This window comes from Phalacrocorax aristotelis, chromosome 3 (assembly GCF_949628215.1).
Source record: "Phalacrocorax aristotelis chromosome 3, bGulAri2.1, whole genome shotgun sequence".
Taxonomy (NCBI): Eukaryota; Metazoa; Chordata; class Aves; order Suliformes; family Phalacrocoracidae; genus Phalacrocorax; species Phalacrocorax aristotelis.
Genome location: NC_134278.1, coordinates 105,290,175 through 105,306,490, shown reverse-complemented (window position 1 = coordinate 105,306,490; position 16,316 = coordinate 105,290,175). Strand labels below are relative to the sequence as shown.

General features: G+C 43.3%; 1 protein-coding gene across 3 annotated transcripts in view; it reads left to right on the top strand.

Annotated features, from left to right (window-relative positions):
- Positions 1-6,644: 6,644 nt before the first annotated feature.
- SMYD2 (SET and MYND domain containing 2) overlaps positions 6,645-16,316 on the top strand; it is a 29,925-nt gene continuing 20,253 nt past the window's right edge. The window contains exons 1-2 of one of the 3 annotated variants that reach the window (XM_075088909.1): positions 6,645-7,080; positions 10,334-10,397. In XM_075088909.1, the coding sequence (XP_074945010.1) occupies positions 6,893-7,080; positions 10,334-10,397 (252 nt within the window). In that variant the 5' untranslated portion in view covers positions 6,645-6,892. The remainder of the gene's footprint in view (positions 7,081-10,333; positions 10,398-16,316) is intronic. The other 2 variants (XM_075088907.1, XM_075088908.1) reach the window with 2 other exon arrangements.

The window sequence follows — 16,316 nt, the reverse complement described above, 5'->3', positions numbered from 1 at the left end:
GCTGGAAAAAATCAGAGGTTTGGAAAATAGCTGCAAAAATAATTGTTAGAACTGAAGAAAATGCCCTACCAAGAGAACTTTAGAGAATATGGGGAGATTGCTTGATTACAGTGTGTAAATACCTCCATCAGCCGAAAAGTAGCTCACCCACTTTCCTTTCCCAGCACCCCCAGTGAGCTGGGACAAGAGAGGTATGAAGTCTTAGGGCCCAGGTCACCCTGAAAGGTTTCTGTTTCCACATCAGTAGCAGGATAGGTTAAGCATGGCCTGGTGGCAATGGGGTGTCCCTCATGTCGGGAGGGGTGCCTGACCTACTACACACGGCAGCACTCATATAGGTTGTCTGCATCTGTGAAGGCTCCAAGACTTTTCACTTGCCTGTAATCCCTCTCCAAGTAAAAGGGCAGAAAAAATGACCCTGGATAACTCAGGAAATGTCCTGGCCAATTATCTTAGGGAGCCTCAAGGAGTTATCAGAGGATCAAAGACCCTTCTCTAGTCTTCAACACAGAAAAGTTGCAGCTAGACGACAAAAGGAGAGGCAGGGGAAGAATGTGACAACTTAATGATGCTATAGTAGCACCGGGTAAGATCCTCAGTTTGAGTGAGCAGGTGCCATTCCTTCAAAGTCAGTGGAGAGATGCTGATTTACACCAGTGGAGAATCTGACATACTATATTTTTTTATTTGCTTGAATCCTGCCGTGGCTCCATAAGCAAAGGTTAATGCAGGTCTGCCAGGGGCAGGCTGGAGTTAACGCAGAATGGCAGTTGTGAGGTTGCTGATTCTGATAAAAGCAAATTGTGAACTGCAAGCATCTGAGTGTTGAGTGTCACTTTCACACCTAACAGCTGCCCTTGCCTGTTCCCCACAGTCATCCAGTTCTGTCATCATGATATGTTCCTGAAACCACATTTGTGCTGCTGTCACTTTTTGTCTTTAGAAATTTGTGTACAGGATTTCTGTAATGACATACTAAAAATGCTTGTAAACTTCAAATGAGTGGATTAAAATATATTTAACCCAGGCAAATCACTTCCATATATTAGGCAGAAACTTGAGTCTTTACTTCTTCTCAGTCTGCACTCTCCCCTGTAAAGACTTGCAGTAGGGAATGTAATATTTATAAAGTTGTAGGAGGTATCTGATGGATGAGGGAGGTGAAGAGTTTGTTCCTTTAATGAAAAAAAAAAAGAGGAACCTCTTGCTAGATCTCTGGGTCTTTCACTAGCACAAATGTCTCTAAAGAGAAGAGATAGACATCTCTGCGGAGTTGTGTGGCTTCTCCGTTCCCACCAGTCCTCTCTCCTTGGGAACACCCTGATTAACAACAGAGCCAGGGCATCTCTGGAGCATTTTTGCCTGTGTATCAGTACTGGGCAATGTCAATACTGCCAACATGTCAACAATCCATGGCATAGATGTGGAAGATAACATGAAGGCAGATTTTGAACGTCAAGCCCAGGCCCCTCTAGGGCTGGGCGCTGGGAGCATACCAGCCTGAGACACACACTGGTGACATGCTGTGCTTGCAACCCTTACTGAATTTTGAACTCATTGTCATCCCTGATCTCTCACCTTGCAGGTTATTTCCTAAAAGTGATTAAATGCACTTTTTCTCTTTGAACAGCAGCATTTCCCAGCTCCTGCTGAGTTTTTACCTTCACACTTAAACTCTGGTTTGCAAAGAATAATCTAGACTTGCACTAAGCTGCTAAAAAGGTGCAAATCTCTGAACCCAAACTACCCACAAATTGCCACGATACCAGAAGCAGCTGTCTAGCTACTACAGGACAGAGTTTAGTGTGAGCTGTCAAACCTGTCCACAAAGCCTATTAAACCAGCTTATGCTAAGTTTTTCGTTGCTTAGACCGCAGGCCGGATGTGCTTCCAGCTGCCCCAGCTAGCCTGTTGTCAGTACCTGCACTGAGCCAGCTAAAAGCAGCTGATGGTGCCAATAGTTGGGGGGGGGGGGGGGGGGGGGGGAAGAAAAACAAAAAGAAGAAAAAAAAAAATACAAGGTTAGTAAACCAGATCCCTCTGGAAATAATTGCATTAAATATAGAAAAGGCTATACACGGTTTCCTTTGTCCTTTCTCCCCCCACAGGCTGCTGGCCTATGATCGTTCCTTGTACCTACCCTGTAGCTGATTTTATTGTTTATTCCTAGTTCACCCTCCAGTTTGCTCAGGGCTCTGTGTCTTAACAAGCGACTCCCTGCTCCCTTTCCAAGTTCAGAACCTTTCTGGCTAAAGTCTGTGGTGACACGTAACACAGAAAGACAGCTTTGGGCACAGGGCGTGCAGCCGTTCCTGGAGAATACAGTCTGTGGTTCAGTGGTACCGTTTCCGGAAGATTAAGTGATTAAGCCTAACTAAAAGTGACTAACAGGGATCTTTTCCTGTCAAACACGCATGGTATTCCACAGAGCGGCTCCAAGGTTGTGCGTGAAGGTGAACAGCTCTGCTTCCAAAGACTCCTTAATTTTAAGAAATTCAAAGAGTGGGTATGACACTTTGTTCTGTGACTTTCTTAAACCTATACCCTACTTCACATCCTTTCATGAGCCATTGTCTTTCATATTTAAAACAGACATAACGGAAGTTAAAAAAAGACAGAGGAGATGAGAAGTACAAGTCTCTGCAGATGTAAGGTACAATTTAGCAAAGTATCATTTTATCACCCAGTCCTGCCAGGCCCTCAACACATCCTGCAGGGTACAGACTTCTCCGCTCATCTTGTGAGCAGTGGGGAGTCAGAGCACTCCAGTCTTTCTCTGGTTGCTTGAAACTCCCTGGCACTGGCTATTTATTCAGCAGTTGCATGCATATTTATATGATTAAAGCCTTGAGAATCTTCATAAATTGATTAACAGGTCTGTGTTTTGCAATAAACAATATTTATTTAGGCATTCAAACTGATTCATAAAAATCCATGTTCAGATTATCTGATTAACATGGTATGAAAACACAGATAAAACAGGGAGATCCAAAAGAGTATCTTTTATTTACAGGTTTTGTATAAATATAGAAAAAGGGGGACAGGAAAAATATATTAACAAAGTAGTTACAAAACTGTTTTCATTAATAACTTATCAAAACAGTTTTATATCTTGAAAACATCCAAAGTAAGCTAAAAGCTATGCAGGCAGCTGGTTGAATTTCTCCTGGAGGGTTTAAATGGGGCTGCAGGCTGGTGCTGAATTTCACTCTTGTGAATACATTCATGCATTATCTCTTGGAAAGCAATGCTTTTCAGGGTGGATTAAAGCCTATTTAGTAAATTATTATTTTTGTTTTTAAAACTAAATGACTGTTTATTAAAAAAGAGAGCTACTGAAATTCAAATTTTTCCTCATTACCTGAGGCATAATCAAATTGTTGGCTGCTCAACAAGGGTGATAATGTGGAACAGGAGTGTGATAACATTTGCCATCATCCCAGCTGGTTCCCCCCAAAAGAAACCTCCTCACAAGCTTCTCATCAAAGAACCTACATAGTCTTAGAGAAGCCTATGACCCAGCACAATGTATTGTTTAGAAGTGATCTGATAATGTGTATGAGTTGTTAGACCTCTTTGAGTTGGACAAAATGTTATTTGAAACAGAAGTAAAATCCTGACTTCATTAAAGAATGTATGAATTTGTTATTGACTTCAGTGTGACTAAGATTTCACTACTGGCGTGAAATTAATGCTGTTTTCAGATTTCAGAAGCTAATGCTGAATCATTTCATTTTACCAAAGTCTACAAGTACTGATGTAGAGAGAAAAAAAGCTGAGAACTTTTCAAAATAGGTTACAATGCTATAACAAAATCCAGTAGCTGAAAACACAACTGGGCATATTAAGTAGGTTTTTTTGACAAAACCACTTATTTAGGAAATTTTAAAATCAAGACTGGCTGTTTCCTAAAAGTTTTGCTCTACTTTGAGCAGGAATTAGTTCAAGGAATTCAATAGCTTGTGCAGTATAAGAAGTCAGAGTAGATGGTTTTGGGAGCTGTGACTCTATTTGTCTATTTATAATTGACCCATTAATTAATCAAACTGGATTGAACATAAAGGCAGTTTCCCAGTTAATGCTAACTCATTCATAAAGAGAATACATTATTGATCACCATTTTTAAATATACTTAGTTGTAGAAATGCCTATAATTAAAAGTCCAGACCTTTGAGCTAGACATTCATGATCTACACTGAACTGGGATACAGAGTAAATGGCAGTCTTCACACACAGGATATGGTACTTGGTTAGTCAGTTAGCTATTACTTTTATTATTCTAACTGGATACACTAATTCCATCCCTGCTGCCATAGATCTACAGTGGGTCATGATTAACATTTAGTTCAGTGGTAGAGGGTGATAGCATATTTTTCAATGGCTGAACCTATTTTCATTGCTCACTCTTTCCTTGTAAAAGAAAGATGTTTTAACTAATTCAAATAATGCTGAAAGATACATTATTTTTACAGTGGCTCCAATAGTTTCATCATGTTACGACAGACAAAAACATCAAAGGTGTTAAGGATATGCAACTAGATATAAAAATACATTGGTTACAGGGGAATAGTTTATTTTTAGGGCTCCGAGGGCATGGATGGGCCTTAACTTCCCTGCCCAGCCTCCCTGGAGGCCCCTACCCACAGCCTCTGCACCTTGTCTCCAGCCGCCCCAGAGAGGGCCCCTGGGCCTGGTTCACCCCCTGGCCCTGCCTGGGGCCACTGACAGACCCTTTCCAGTACACAGCTTGCTTTGTCCAGCCCAGCCCCTGCAGGACCATGCTGCAGTAGGTAAGGGATGCAGCTTCAAAAGAGGGGGAGGTCAGGGCTTAGGGGGCTGCATTATTCCCCTTATGCTAGAGTACTTCCAAGTTCTGATTCCTGGGATGGCCCCTCAAATAGTTGAGTTTACACAGCTGGGAAGGTGCTTCGCAGCTGAAAAATGTGATGGAGTTAGGGCAGATGCAGACACACCTATGCTACAGCTCAGGTGATGTACCAAGTTAGCTCTGACATGGCTTGTTTGGGTGCTGACAGGAGAGGAGGACCAGCAGCGCCCAGCTTGATGGACATGCCTGATGCTGGGGAAAGTGCCTTGCATCTCCAGTGTTGCTTTTCACCTCCATGGTAGCTGTTACCCTGTGCCTGCAAAAGGCACTATGGGATGCATTATGTTATTTGCAAATTGAATTTTGCATGCTTATTTACTGTTATTTTAGTGTTTCTACTTCTACTTAGTTGAAGTTATCCAGAGAAATGGACTGGGTTGGGATATTAATATTGAATAGCTACAGACTACTGCCACTGTTTTAATTTAAGGACTAGGTTCTCAGCTCAGCAACACAAGAGGAGCTTTAGCAAAATTAGTAACTCTGTCACATACTGCACTGTTAACAAGATTAAAATCTAGTCCTTTCACCTTGATCCTACTGGATCAATTTTTATTTTATTTTTATTTAGTGATAGTCTCAAAGCACTTTTGTAAGCTGATTTCTTATTTCAAGTTTGCTTCTTCAACATACTTTTCTTTATACTTTACCGATTTGCTTCCTTGTGGAAATGTTGAGCCTCAAGTTTCAGCCAGTGTGTTTAGTCAAAAATCAGCTTACCAGTGATTTACCGTGCAAACCATTTAACATAAAACTAAATACACAGATACTAATAGCAGAGATTACAGCCTTTGGATGCTTACATCAATTGAAACTGCTTGTGAACTAAAAGTGGCACTAAAAATATTAATTCACTTCAGTGCTTTAATCATGCTTCTGAAAGGAATATTCCCTTAGTGCTGTATCAGGGTGTTGTACAGCCAATAATTATATGCAAAATACTTGGGCACAAAACTGTAGCACTTTTCTTAGTACAGACAGCTTTATTGGTTTCCTCTGGGTTGGATTTCAACAATAGATTTATTCTTAATAATTCTAAGATAGGAATTCTTACTTTGCATAAATCCAGTATTTTCTTGCTGTTGGAGGTTTTGTTGTATTTACAACACGGCTGTTGCTGTCATATTCGGGCTCCTTGTTTCTTTCCAGATTGACTGATTTATTATAAAGAGAAGCCCATACCTTATGACAATTTTTTCACTAAATCCATGGGATTTTTTTGGCTTGGACTACAGGATATTATCCTAAAATACTAGGAGAGGATGGTCAGCTTTCCAGCCTCTGAGTTGTCACCTAAATCTGGCACCCACAAGCCACGCTCGATGGCCTGGCCAAGGCCTTGGCCTGACTCTCAAGTTGCTCCAGCTGCAGCAGGGGTGGGTTGGCCACCTCCGTAAGCCCCTTCCCCTCATCTTTTGTGATCTCCTGCCCACCCCACCATGTTTGGCGGCCTTGCTTCACCTCACCGCTGGAGAAACAGTTCACGCAGGGGTCGCTTTGCCATCGCAGCCCTACGGCGGGTGGTGTAAACCTCATGAGGCAGGCCGCGCCACTCGAAGCCCCCTGAACAGTGCAGCTGGTCGCGACGGGAGCGCTTTGCCTCGGAAAGCCTCGCTGTGACCGGCGGTAGGGGCTGTGAAGCCTGCGGGGCCCTGGGGCACTCCCTGCTCGAGCTTTGGGTCGAGCCCGGGCTTCGGGGGGAAGCTTCCACCGCGCCTGTGAGCGGAGGCCTGTGCGTGGGCGGCCGCCTCCCCGCTGCCAGCCCACGGCGGGTGGGCTGAGGGGGGCCGCAGGCCGGAGCTACCCTGGACCTTTCCAGCCAGGCGCCGCGGCCGCAGCGGGAAGCCTCCCTCCCGGGTGCGCAGCCGCCGGGCTGCCCTCCCCGGCCAGCGCCGGCTGATCCCCCGCCGCCCGGAGGAGGCGCTTCCCGGCGTACGCGGGCCGGGCAGGGAGCCCGGCGGAGGCCTGCGCCGGCGCCCCTTCCCTTCTCTCCTCTGCGGCGTGATGCGCTCGGAGGCGGCGGCGCCACCGCAGCCGGGCTGCCTGGAGAGGTTCGTCAGCGCCGGCAAGGGCCGGGGACTGCGGGCGCGGCGGCACTACGCCGTGGGGGAGCTGCTCTTCAGCTGCCCGGCCTATACGGCTGTGCTGACCGTCAGCGAGCGCGGCACACACTGCGATGGCTGCTTCGCCAGGTAGGGCCCGGCCGGCCGGGGGGGCCTGGGGCGGGCCCGGCGGGCGGCGGCGGGTCGGTGGGCGGTGGCAGCGGGGCCGGCCCCGGGGAGGCTTCTCGCCGTTCGGCCGGCGGCGGTCCGCCCCGAGCCGGCAGCCGCTCGGCCCGCCCGTGTCCCCCGCGGGACGTGGGACGTGGCCGTGTCAGTCAGCGGCGTGCAGGCGGCCACTCCGCAGGCGGGCCCCCTTCTCGGCCTGGCGTGTGCAGGTCCTCGCAGCGGTGCCCCGCAGGAGGATGGCCGGGGGCGGCGGGGACCTTCCTCCGCAGAGCTGCCCTCCTTCTCCCCCTCCCCTCGCGGTATCGCCGTGACGAAACTTTTAGCTCAGAACTGGTTTTCCTTGCTTAACGGTTCAGGAAGAAGAAAGAAAAAACTCCAGAGTTTTGCACTTTGCGTGCTCTGGCAGTTGAGCGGACACGTGGGTAACCTTGCTGCCAGGGGAAGCATCATCGATCCCTCCAATTTTGTAGTAACGCAATATTGACTGGTTTTAGTGAAGTTTGACAGGGGAGAAGGATCTGCAAGTGACTAATTCACACTTTGAATTCCTGTGGCGCGAATGGAATATATATGAACAGAATACATATACCTGGAACCAATATACAGAAATGTCTGTATATTCTAATCTGTCTCAAACCTTAGTCTTCTGGCAAGTTGCTGTTACTTAGGCAAAGCACAGGCAGCGTGAGAGGCTCATTATGGCGTAGCTGGGAGCCACCGGACGGTAGGCCCACCGCTGGGCATTGCCTGGCCCCCGCTCAGGCAGGCTGCGGGCTGCTCGAGTGTCCGGGGGCTCAGCAGCTGCCCTCCTCACCTGTGCGGAGGGATGGCTTGGCCTGCTGCGGGTATTCCACTTGATGTCAGTTGCTGCTGCTGCTGCTGCAAAAAAAACCCCAAAACCAACAAAAAACCACCACAACAAAACCAAACTAAAAACTACAGTTTAGGGTTATTGTTAGCAAATCGGGCATGGATGTGACACTGTGGCATGTCACACCGTACACATTTTAAAAAAGTACTACTTTCCTGGCTTCTGGCAGCTTACTGAAGAGTCGCAGTGCTTACCTGGTTATAACTTGAAGCAGATGTTAGCGTTTGCCTCAGTAAAGGGAAACAGCTGTTGTACTTTTGCTATTTTTATCAATACATAAGTATTGCTTGCATATGTAGACTGAGAGATATAATTATTACGCTCTAGTAGGTCTTTTCATCTCTTGTCCTGTCAGCTTAACTCACTTACGCTTTTCATTTTCTTCTCTTTTCTCTTGACCTTGTCTTTTTCTTTCCTCATTACGTTATCTACTTATATGACTTACTTCGTTCACCCCTCTCTTTGCACATGAGAACCTAACATAATTCCTAGTGAAGTGAATCCCATTAATTTGAAGAACTGTAGAACTGAGGTGATTTTCCTCTCCTCCTTCACACTGGTGTCTTTTCCTAGCCCCTAAGTTTTGGGTGTTTTCTTCTCTTGTGCCTAACCACAAATTCCTTTGTGCCAAAGACACAGGCTGGTTTTATTTATCGCATCCGGAAGAATTCTGTCAAAAGGAATACTTTTGATGCTCCATTGATATGAAGTAATATTGTAGAGATAATAGTTATTTCATGGAATAGCTTTTAAAGGTCAACTCCAGGAGCAGCCTGTTTAAATGCTGCTTGTTCTCCCTGCAAGCTTCTCCCATGGAGCTCTAGAGGAGCGCAATGCTCGGGGAATGTATTGAATGCATTACCATAGCAGTTACAGTGGGGTAGTCTGAAACCTATTTCACACTGGGGTGATGAGGTTTCACTAAGAGGAAAGATATCGCAGTGATGAAACTGATCTGCCAGCACTCAGAAATGTGTTTTGTGTCTGTGCCCTGTTGCATTAGAGCTGAACTAGCACTAATACTAGATCCTGAACTGTGCTTGTTGAACTTGCAAAAAGTATTAGGAGGAAGGTTGTGGGCTCAGTATTAGTCTTGGGAAGAGAAACTCTGCGAAGTGGTCATGAAACTCTTAGAGTAAAATGGTCAGAATGAGACTAGAACATTGCATTTGCATCTGATAGTATTTGTTACTTTACACAGCTCTGCTTGAAGTACATGCTGCCAGCGAGCAGTCATGATGTTAGCCTGACTCACATTGCACCTTCTACTTTGTGAGAACAATCAGAGGATGTCAAGATTTGCTGTGCTTTATAGACTCTGAATGCCAGCGACCTCTGAAGTGTTGCGCGCTCTCATATTGTATGAGGACACTCACCCCTGTTTTACTCCAGTGAGCTACCTCAATTTAAGACAATTTTTTTTGCCACTTCGCTGGGGAGGGTGCGTATTTTAAAAGTATTCAATCCTGCTGAGAGATCCCTATTGCTGTCGCACCAAAATGTCACGTGTTGGGTAACACGCGTTCTGCTTCTGATGGAATCTGCTACAATACATGCACCTTGAAGCAGAAAAGTACCTGCCTTTTGGCAGTTCCCTGTGTTTAGTTATAGGCAAATATAAAAAAAAAAGAGAAGCAATGGAACTGTCAGAGCAGAAGCAAAGGGTCAATATTGGTAAGCAAGTATACAGGGCAATTGGGAAGCCTGGAAAGCAAGGAAAAGTTAGCTGTCAGTATGCCTCATGTAGTGGCAAAAAAATGACGTTGTCTGTCAAACAGCATAGAATAACATGTTCATAGAGTCATAGTATGGTTTGGGTTGGAAGAAACCGTTAGAGCTCATCTAGTCCAACCCGCTGCAGTGAGCAGGGACATCCTCAACTAGATCAGGTTGCCCAGAGCTCTGTCCAACCTGACCTTGAATGTTTTCAGGGGTGGGGCATCTACCACCTCTCTGGGCAACCTTTTACGGTGTTTCACCACCCTCATTGTAAAAATGTTTTTCCTTATATCCAGTCTATATCTACCCTGCTTTAGTTTAAACCATTGCCCCTTGTCCTGTCACAATGGGCCTTGCTAAAGAGATGCCCCCATGTTGCCAAACACAGCAATTTATCAGGACAGCGGAAACTTTTGCATAATAACAGTTGTTAGCATAAACTTGCTTTTGAAACTCTAAACAAATAAAAATAGTGCCTGCTATTGGAAGATGGGGTCAAGCTGTAGTTGTAGTGTCTGAAGAAAATATGGTTTTAAGTGTGAAGGGCAAAATATTGTGCAAAAAGTGATACAGGATACATTCATATTTCATTCAGATTTATAGAATAACTTCTGCTTTCTTTTTAAGGAAAGAAGCGTTGTCGAAGTGTGGAAGATGTAAACAGGCCTTCTACTGCGATGTGGAATGTCAGGTACGGTAATGCAATTTGTGAGGATGCTGGGGAAGGAGCATGGGGGTTGCTGAGCTCCATTTTTTGGTTGTGTGGCACTGGTAGTCTCTAATTGTTAATGGTTAATAGTGGTCCGGTTGGTTTCAGCATCCCACAGTTGCTGAAGTTGTGCATTGGACAATTACAGGATTTGGACATGGTCTGCATGAGTCTTTCAAGATCAGTAGCTCCAGGGCTTGGTACCACTGAGACTTTGATTAGAGCTGCCTGTCAGCCCACTAATTATGTCTGTATTACTTCTTTCTTCAAGCACAAACCAGATAATTTAACATTAGCTCGCTAAACTGTAAGAGTCTGTGTCTAATGGAAAAATCAAATCACTGAATAGCTGTCTTAAGGGGGTTTTATTGTGTTTTTTTTTTTTTTTAGAATGTTTGCAAATACTTTGGGTGGCTACAGCTGGTAGTAGTCATAACCATTTGAAACCTACCATGCTTTCTCCCGAACTCACTTGTTCTGGCAACTTTTCTTCTTCTTGTATACTTTGTTTTTTAAAAGCCCCTGAAAATAGAATATAAACGTACACTAAAGTAGAGCAATATGAAGACATCCAAAACATCTGCATGCATTTTTAATTCTGTTTTTACTTCAAACTAGAATAAGCACCGTAAAAAAAATTTTTGCAGAACTAGTTTCTACCCTTTTTGGGCTGCCAACTTGATATGGAAGAATTACACAGTTTATGTGTGGAAAACTCAGCTGGATCGTTAGCTAAATAATGTAAGCTATGTAAGATCTGTGGTGCTGAGCATGGAGTATGGAAGAGTGCTCATGAAGGATTTGAGTCACCAAAGGTCTGGCATGCAACTATGAGTTAGCTATAAATAATCCAAACCTTCTCCTACATGGTAGTGTGCTGTTGGCCGCATGGGTTGCATGCAGAGCATTCTCCATTGTCATTATCTGGACAGAGATGTTGCCGTTCAGTTCCCTAGCATTTTGGAGATGTCTACCAACTTTATTCAAAGATGTATCTTATTCTCCCATTGTGCAGATTGCAAAGTGAGCCTGGCCTCCCCTCAGTTTTCCGTGTAATGCCTCCCCTATTCCTGCTTTCCCACAGTGTCTTAGTGAGTTGTGGGTGAATCAAATGGCCTTTTGGTTTTGAAGCACCATGAGGACTCAAAATGCCTAAAAGAAGCAAGTTTTTTACAAAATCTGCAGTAGTTCATAGAACGTTGAAAGACTGACAGACAGCAGTTGCTGGGAAGAAAGAATGCTTACTGTATGAGCATCCTTAAGTCTCTTGAGAGCAATCTGGATGAGTTTTAAAGATAGTGTAGAGAAAATCCATGATACATTCATGAGAAATGCTTATTTGTGAGAAATGTTTCCATATGATATGATTTCTTAGGAAGCTTTTAACTAGATGAGGGAAGAAAATACCTGAACAAAGCAATTTATTGGCTGTTTAGCGCTTTTTATCTGAGACTGTGAGTTTCTTCTCTTGCCATATAAAATTGCCAATGGTTATGAAGCACATAAGCAAGATCTACTGAAGTAGGAGAGCTCAGTGATTTGTGCTAGTAAAAATAGCAAGTAGACATCATGGTGGAAATAGTAGAACTTATTTCTGCTGATCCACAGTCCTTTGCTTTTACCTCTGAGTCCCTTCTTCAGTCCCTCTCTCAGTGTCCTGACTTTTAGCCTTGACAAAGTTTATACTTTTATATTGAAGAACAAGAAGGATTTTTTGTCTCTTTCTCCCAGGTAAAGTCTTCTATATTTTCTTAATTCGATTTTTTAAAATATTTTTTTGTTGGTTAGAATACCTAGTGGGGCATATTCCATGCATAAAAAACCGAACTGCTCAAAATGAGTGTCCTCAAGACTGGAGGAGAGGTTTTCAGCAAAAACCTGTCTGTCTGATAAGTTAATGAATTAAAATCTTTTCTGCTTGGTGGTATGTAGTATGATGCTTTTTTTACATGTTTTGATATCTAGACAATAGCATGACAAGCACAGGTACTGCTACTTCACTCTTACTGGTGATACGCATATGGCTTTTGACTCCCTAGTTGATATAACATTATCTTCCATGTTTTGGGCCCTTCTGAGCCAGTCTGATGCAATTTATGAATGTTGCCGAGATTGAATTCTTTGACATTCTTTCAAAGTTACCTTCAAGCATAATAGTCTCTAGAAACCAGTCTCCACTGACTGTACGTGCTGCACAGACAATCTGCACTGCATCTTCATCCCTGTCTTGTTCAAAGGCACTTTTCAGCAGTTCAGCAATTCTTTGTCAAAGCCAAAAAGGACATCCATGCCTTGATGCTGAACTTGTAATGCTGGGATGTACAGTAAAAGTGTCCCTTTTGCCTCCATAGATGTGAAACTTCTTCATGCAACACTGATAAAAGGGCAGGGCTGTACTTGAGAATTGTGATGGCATTGTTCATTTGATTTTTATTTTTTTAAGTTAATTTTCTCTGTAAAACTGTTTTCTTTGCTCAGTTCAACTAAAAATCACATGTACCCAAGAAGGGCATGGTATGATTTCGTATGTTGGTTAGTACCTTGTTACTCAATATACAGTCAATAAAGTCTGGCAGCTGCTTATGAGGTGAAGTATACTGTATAGGATAGAAACCAAATTTTTTTTAGCTTATTCTTTTCTTACTTAAAGACCTGCTATACCACAATTTATAGGAGTTCTGTCTAGTGGTAGGGAGAGATGGATCAGGAGACAAGAGAAAGGTGCCAAAGTGTGCAGCAGGACACAAATTTTTTTAATGTCTTTTTCAGAATTATAGATTTTATAACTGCAGACATCTTCCTCTCTCTAGTGCGCTTCTATTTAATGAGATTTTTTTTCTCTTTCAGAATAATGTGGTTATTGAAAGTAAAGTTAGTGACACTGCATGTATTTCCCACTCTGATGAGCCATATAGTATCCTTGTTCTGAGGTTCTTGAAGTACTTTCAGAGGGTTTAATGAATGAAACCATTGTGGCATTTCTTTTTTTTTTGCAAATGGGCTATAGGTACGCAAAGATACATTGACTTGCTGAAGATCCCCCAAGTGGTAAAAGAGCGCATCTCCTGCCATATGGCCAGGTGTTTGATGCATTGACAAAGTCCTGCTTTGCAGTATAAATCCTTTGCTCTGGTCACTGCTAAAGGTGGTGTCACACTGTTGTGTGTGGGACTGAGCTCAGAGGAAGACAAAGTCTTGCAGTGATACAGTGGCTGATGTGTTCAGGCCTCTCTCTGTACACACACATATGCACACACACTGGCCCTGACACAATTCACTTAGTGCTAACGTGTCTTTTTCCTGTTTCACTCTATTTTTGTGCTTTTAAGACAGATAACCTTAAGTTTGACCTATATGAAGCTGGATGTTTGCATAGGCATAGATTCAGTCTCAGATGTGGGGCATGTGAGAATGGAAGGTGTCTTCACTGCCTGTCCTTGCTGCCTTGAATGTTTTGTGCGTTGGTAGGATCTAGCCTGGGTTTGCTACATGTTTCTTTTTCCAGCCCCTAATCCAGTTCTCCTTTTAAAAGGGTTTGTGATTTCTAGCCGATTCATACCGTTCTGCTCTCCACTATTGCCTCCTCAAAGCATGGGCCTGCTAATTATCGTAGTGGCTTTCAGACTCCATCTGCAGCTGTTCAGGTCTTGACTTCTTAAATTATAATAATTTTAGTCAAACAGCAGGAGACCTGTGCTCATTTTTTCTCCTCAGAAATTAGCTGCTGAAACACTCTGAAGAGAAATGTTTTAAGAGGGGTTACGTGGTTGCAATTGTGGAACTGGTGAACTTGAAGCAGCTACTGGTGCTCCTCTTTCTGTTATTACACATAGCTATTATTTATCCCAGACAGAGTGGTGATCAGCTAGACAAAGTACAGAAAGAGATGCTTTAGTCATGACCTTCCATATGTGAAATATATTTAGAACAAAATATTTATGTGTTTTTCTTAAGGTGTCATGTTAAAAGAGTGCTGTAGTTCGTATTTCTGGAGTAAGGGAAACGGGTATTTTTAACCAGCTAGTAAGCCTCAAAATGTAGTTGTAGTCCTGGAATTAGCATCAAGCAGATGTGTTTTAAATGGGACATTGTAGAAATTGCCTGCTTCACTTTGGTGAGATGCAGAAAAAAATATTAAATTCTTGCTTTAATGATTCTGCGCAGGAGGAATCTGACACTGCAAGACGCTGCTTAAGATTGCCTTGCGGAAGTGTCGGTCCCTCCATCCAAAAACTTTCTCCATGTAATTTTCTTTGATAAATGTCTCCTATGAACCTTTTGAACATGAACCCACAGAAGCCAAATACCCTCTGTGGCCAGTGTTCGGTAAAAGGTAGTAGGGAAGGATGGCTGTGAAGACATGTGAAACTCACCTTCGCTGCTTGGTGAAGGACTGTGTCAGAGAACTTTACTGGGTAATACCAGACATCAGAAGTTGCCTCACTGAAATTCGATTAAAGAGTTGGATGCCATTTGAGCATAATTGGGCCTTAAGCTTTTGAAGAAGTGGGCTTAACCCTTACACTGGCTTGCCCAGCATTTCTGTCTGGTACTTGTGTGTGTTTCTTTTCAATCAAGTGAAATACAACACAAATTTTACATCCTATTGAAAAAGTCCATGTGAGGAAGGAGGTGTGAGGACATTTGTTTGGACTTAAGGTTTTTTTTGGTTTTGTGGGTTTGGTTTTGGTGTGCCTTTTTTTTTTTTTTGAGTATACTATTTTGTTGTTTGGGTTTTTTTTCTTGCTGAGCTATATGTCAGCATTCTGGGAATTAATCCAGTAGTCCTGGACTGTGGAATCCTTTTGAAGAACTTGGTGGAGGAGATTGTTTCCATGCTTTGATGTGAAAAGCATAAGCTTTAAAGAACTTCCCTTCCAAAAATGTTGTCACTCACTCCTAAAGGGAAAAATACTGCAGATGTAATGAAAATAGGAAGACAATATCATTAATGTAGCATTAGGGATTCAAATAGAACAATGCTATCTGTTATAATTCAAACTACTTAGAGAAAAATGTGGAAAAGAGTGCAAAATATGGTCCTGCTGTGATTGCAGGGAAAGCGACTGTCACAGTGTTTCCATCCCAGGTATTAGGCAGTCATCAGTACTCTCTCTCGTTGTGGTGTTTCAGGCTTTCATCTCATTTTGCACAATTCAGCCGTATCTTGTCCCTTTAACCTCTCCGCTAGTTCATATACCTTGATATGGTTCTGCCTGGGGAAAGATTTTAATTAACAATAGGTAAAGAATAAAGGGAACAAACGGATTTTTAAAAACAGTTATTTGAGACAGGCCTGTGATTTTGCATTTTGATTTTTTGTTTTATCAGGTAATCTCTGCTGTTTATTTAACCAGTGTGTATGGATGCAGGCCCTGCAAAACTTCAGGTTCTGTGACTTTGCTTCTTGCATACCCAGCAATCATACTGAAGCTGGTGAGCATTGTGGGTGTGCAAGAAGGGGTGAGAGATGAGGTTTCCCTCTGTCTCTCTTCTTAGCCTTTAGCCCATGTATTCCTAAACAAAGGCTATAGGGAATTTTCCAGAAAAATGTCTTGGAGCATACATAGGAAACAGGCCTCTCAGGGGACACATTTTGTAGTGTGACAGCTGTAGGAGAGTTGAAAGTGTAATTCCACATGACATGGTTGCAGTGTAATATGCTATTTTGGTTCTCCTGGTCCATATTTCCATGTCCTCTTAGAACGTTTGCATTGGAGCTTATTTCAGGCAGCCTGTGTGTAGGTTTTTTTGCAAGTACTGTACTGAGATATCAAGGACAATGAAGCTGACACTGTGAGGGGTTGAATACCCTTGCAGTGTTGCACTGCTTCAAATCCTATTTGAAGCTGGGCCAGGTGTTCACCTCTCTTTTCCTGATAAAGTAACTCCTAAAGCTGC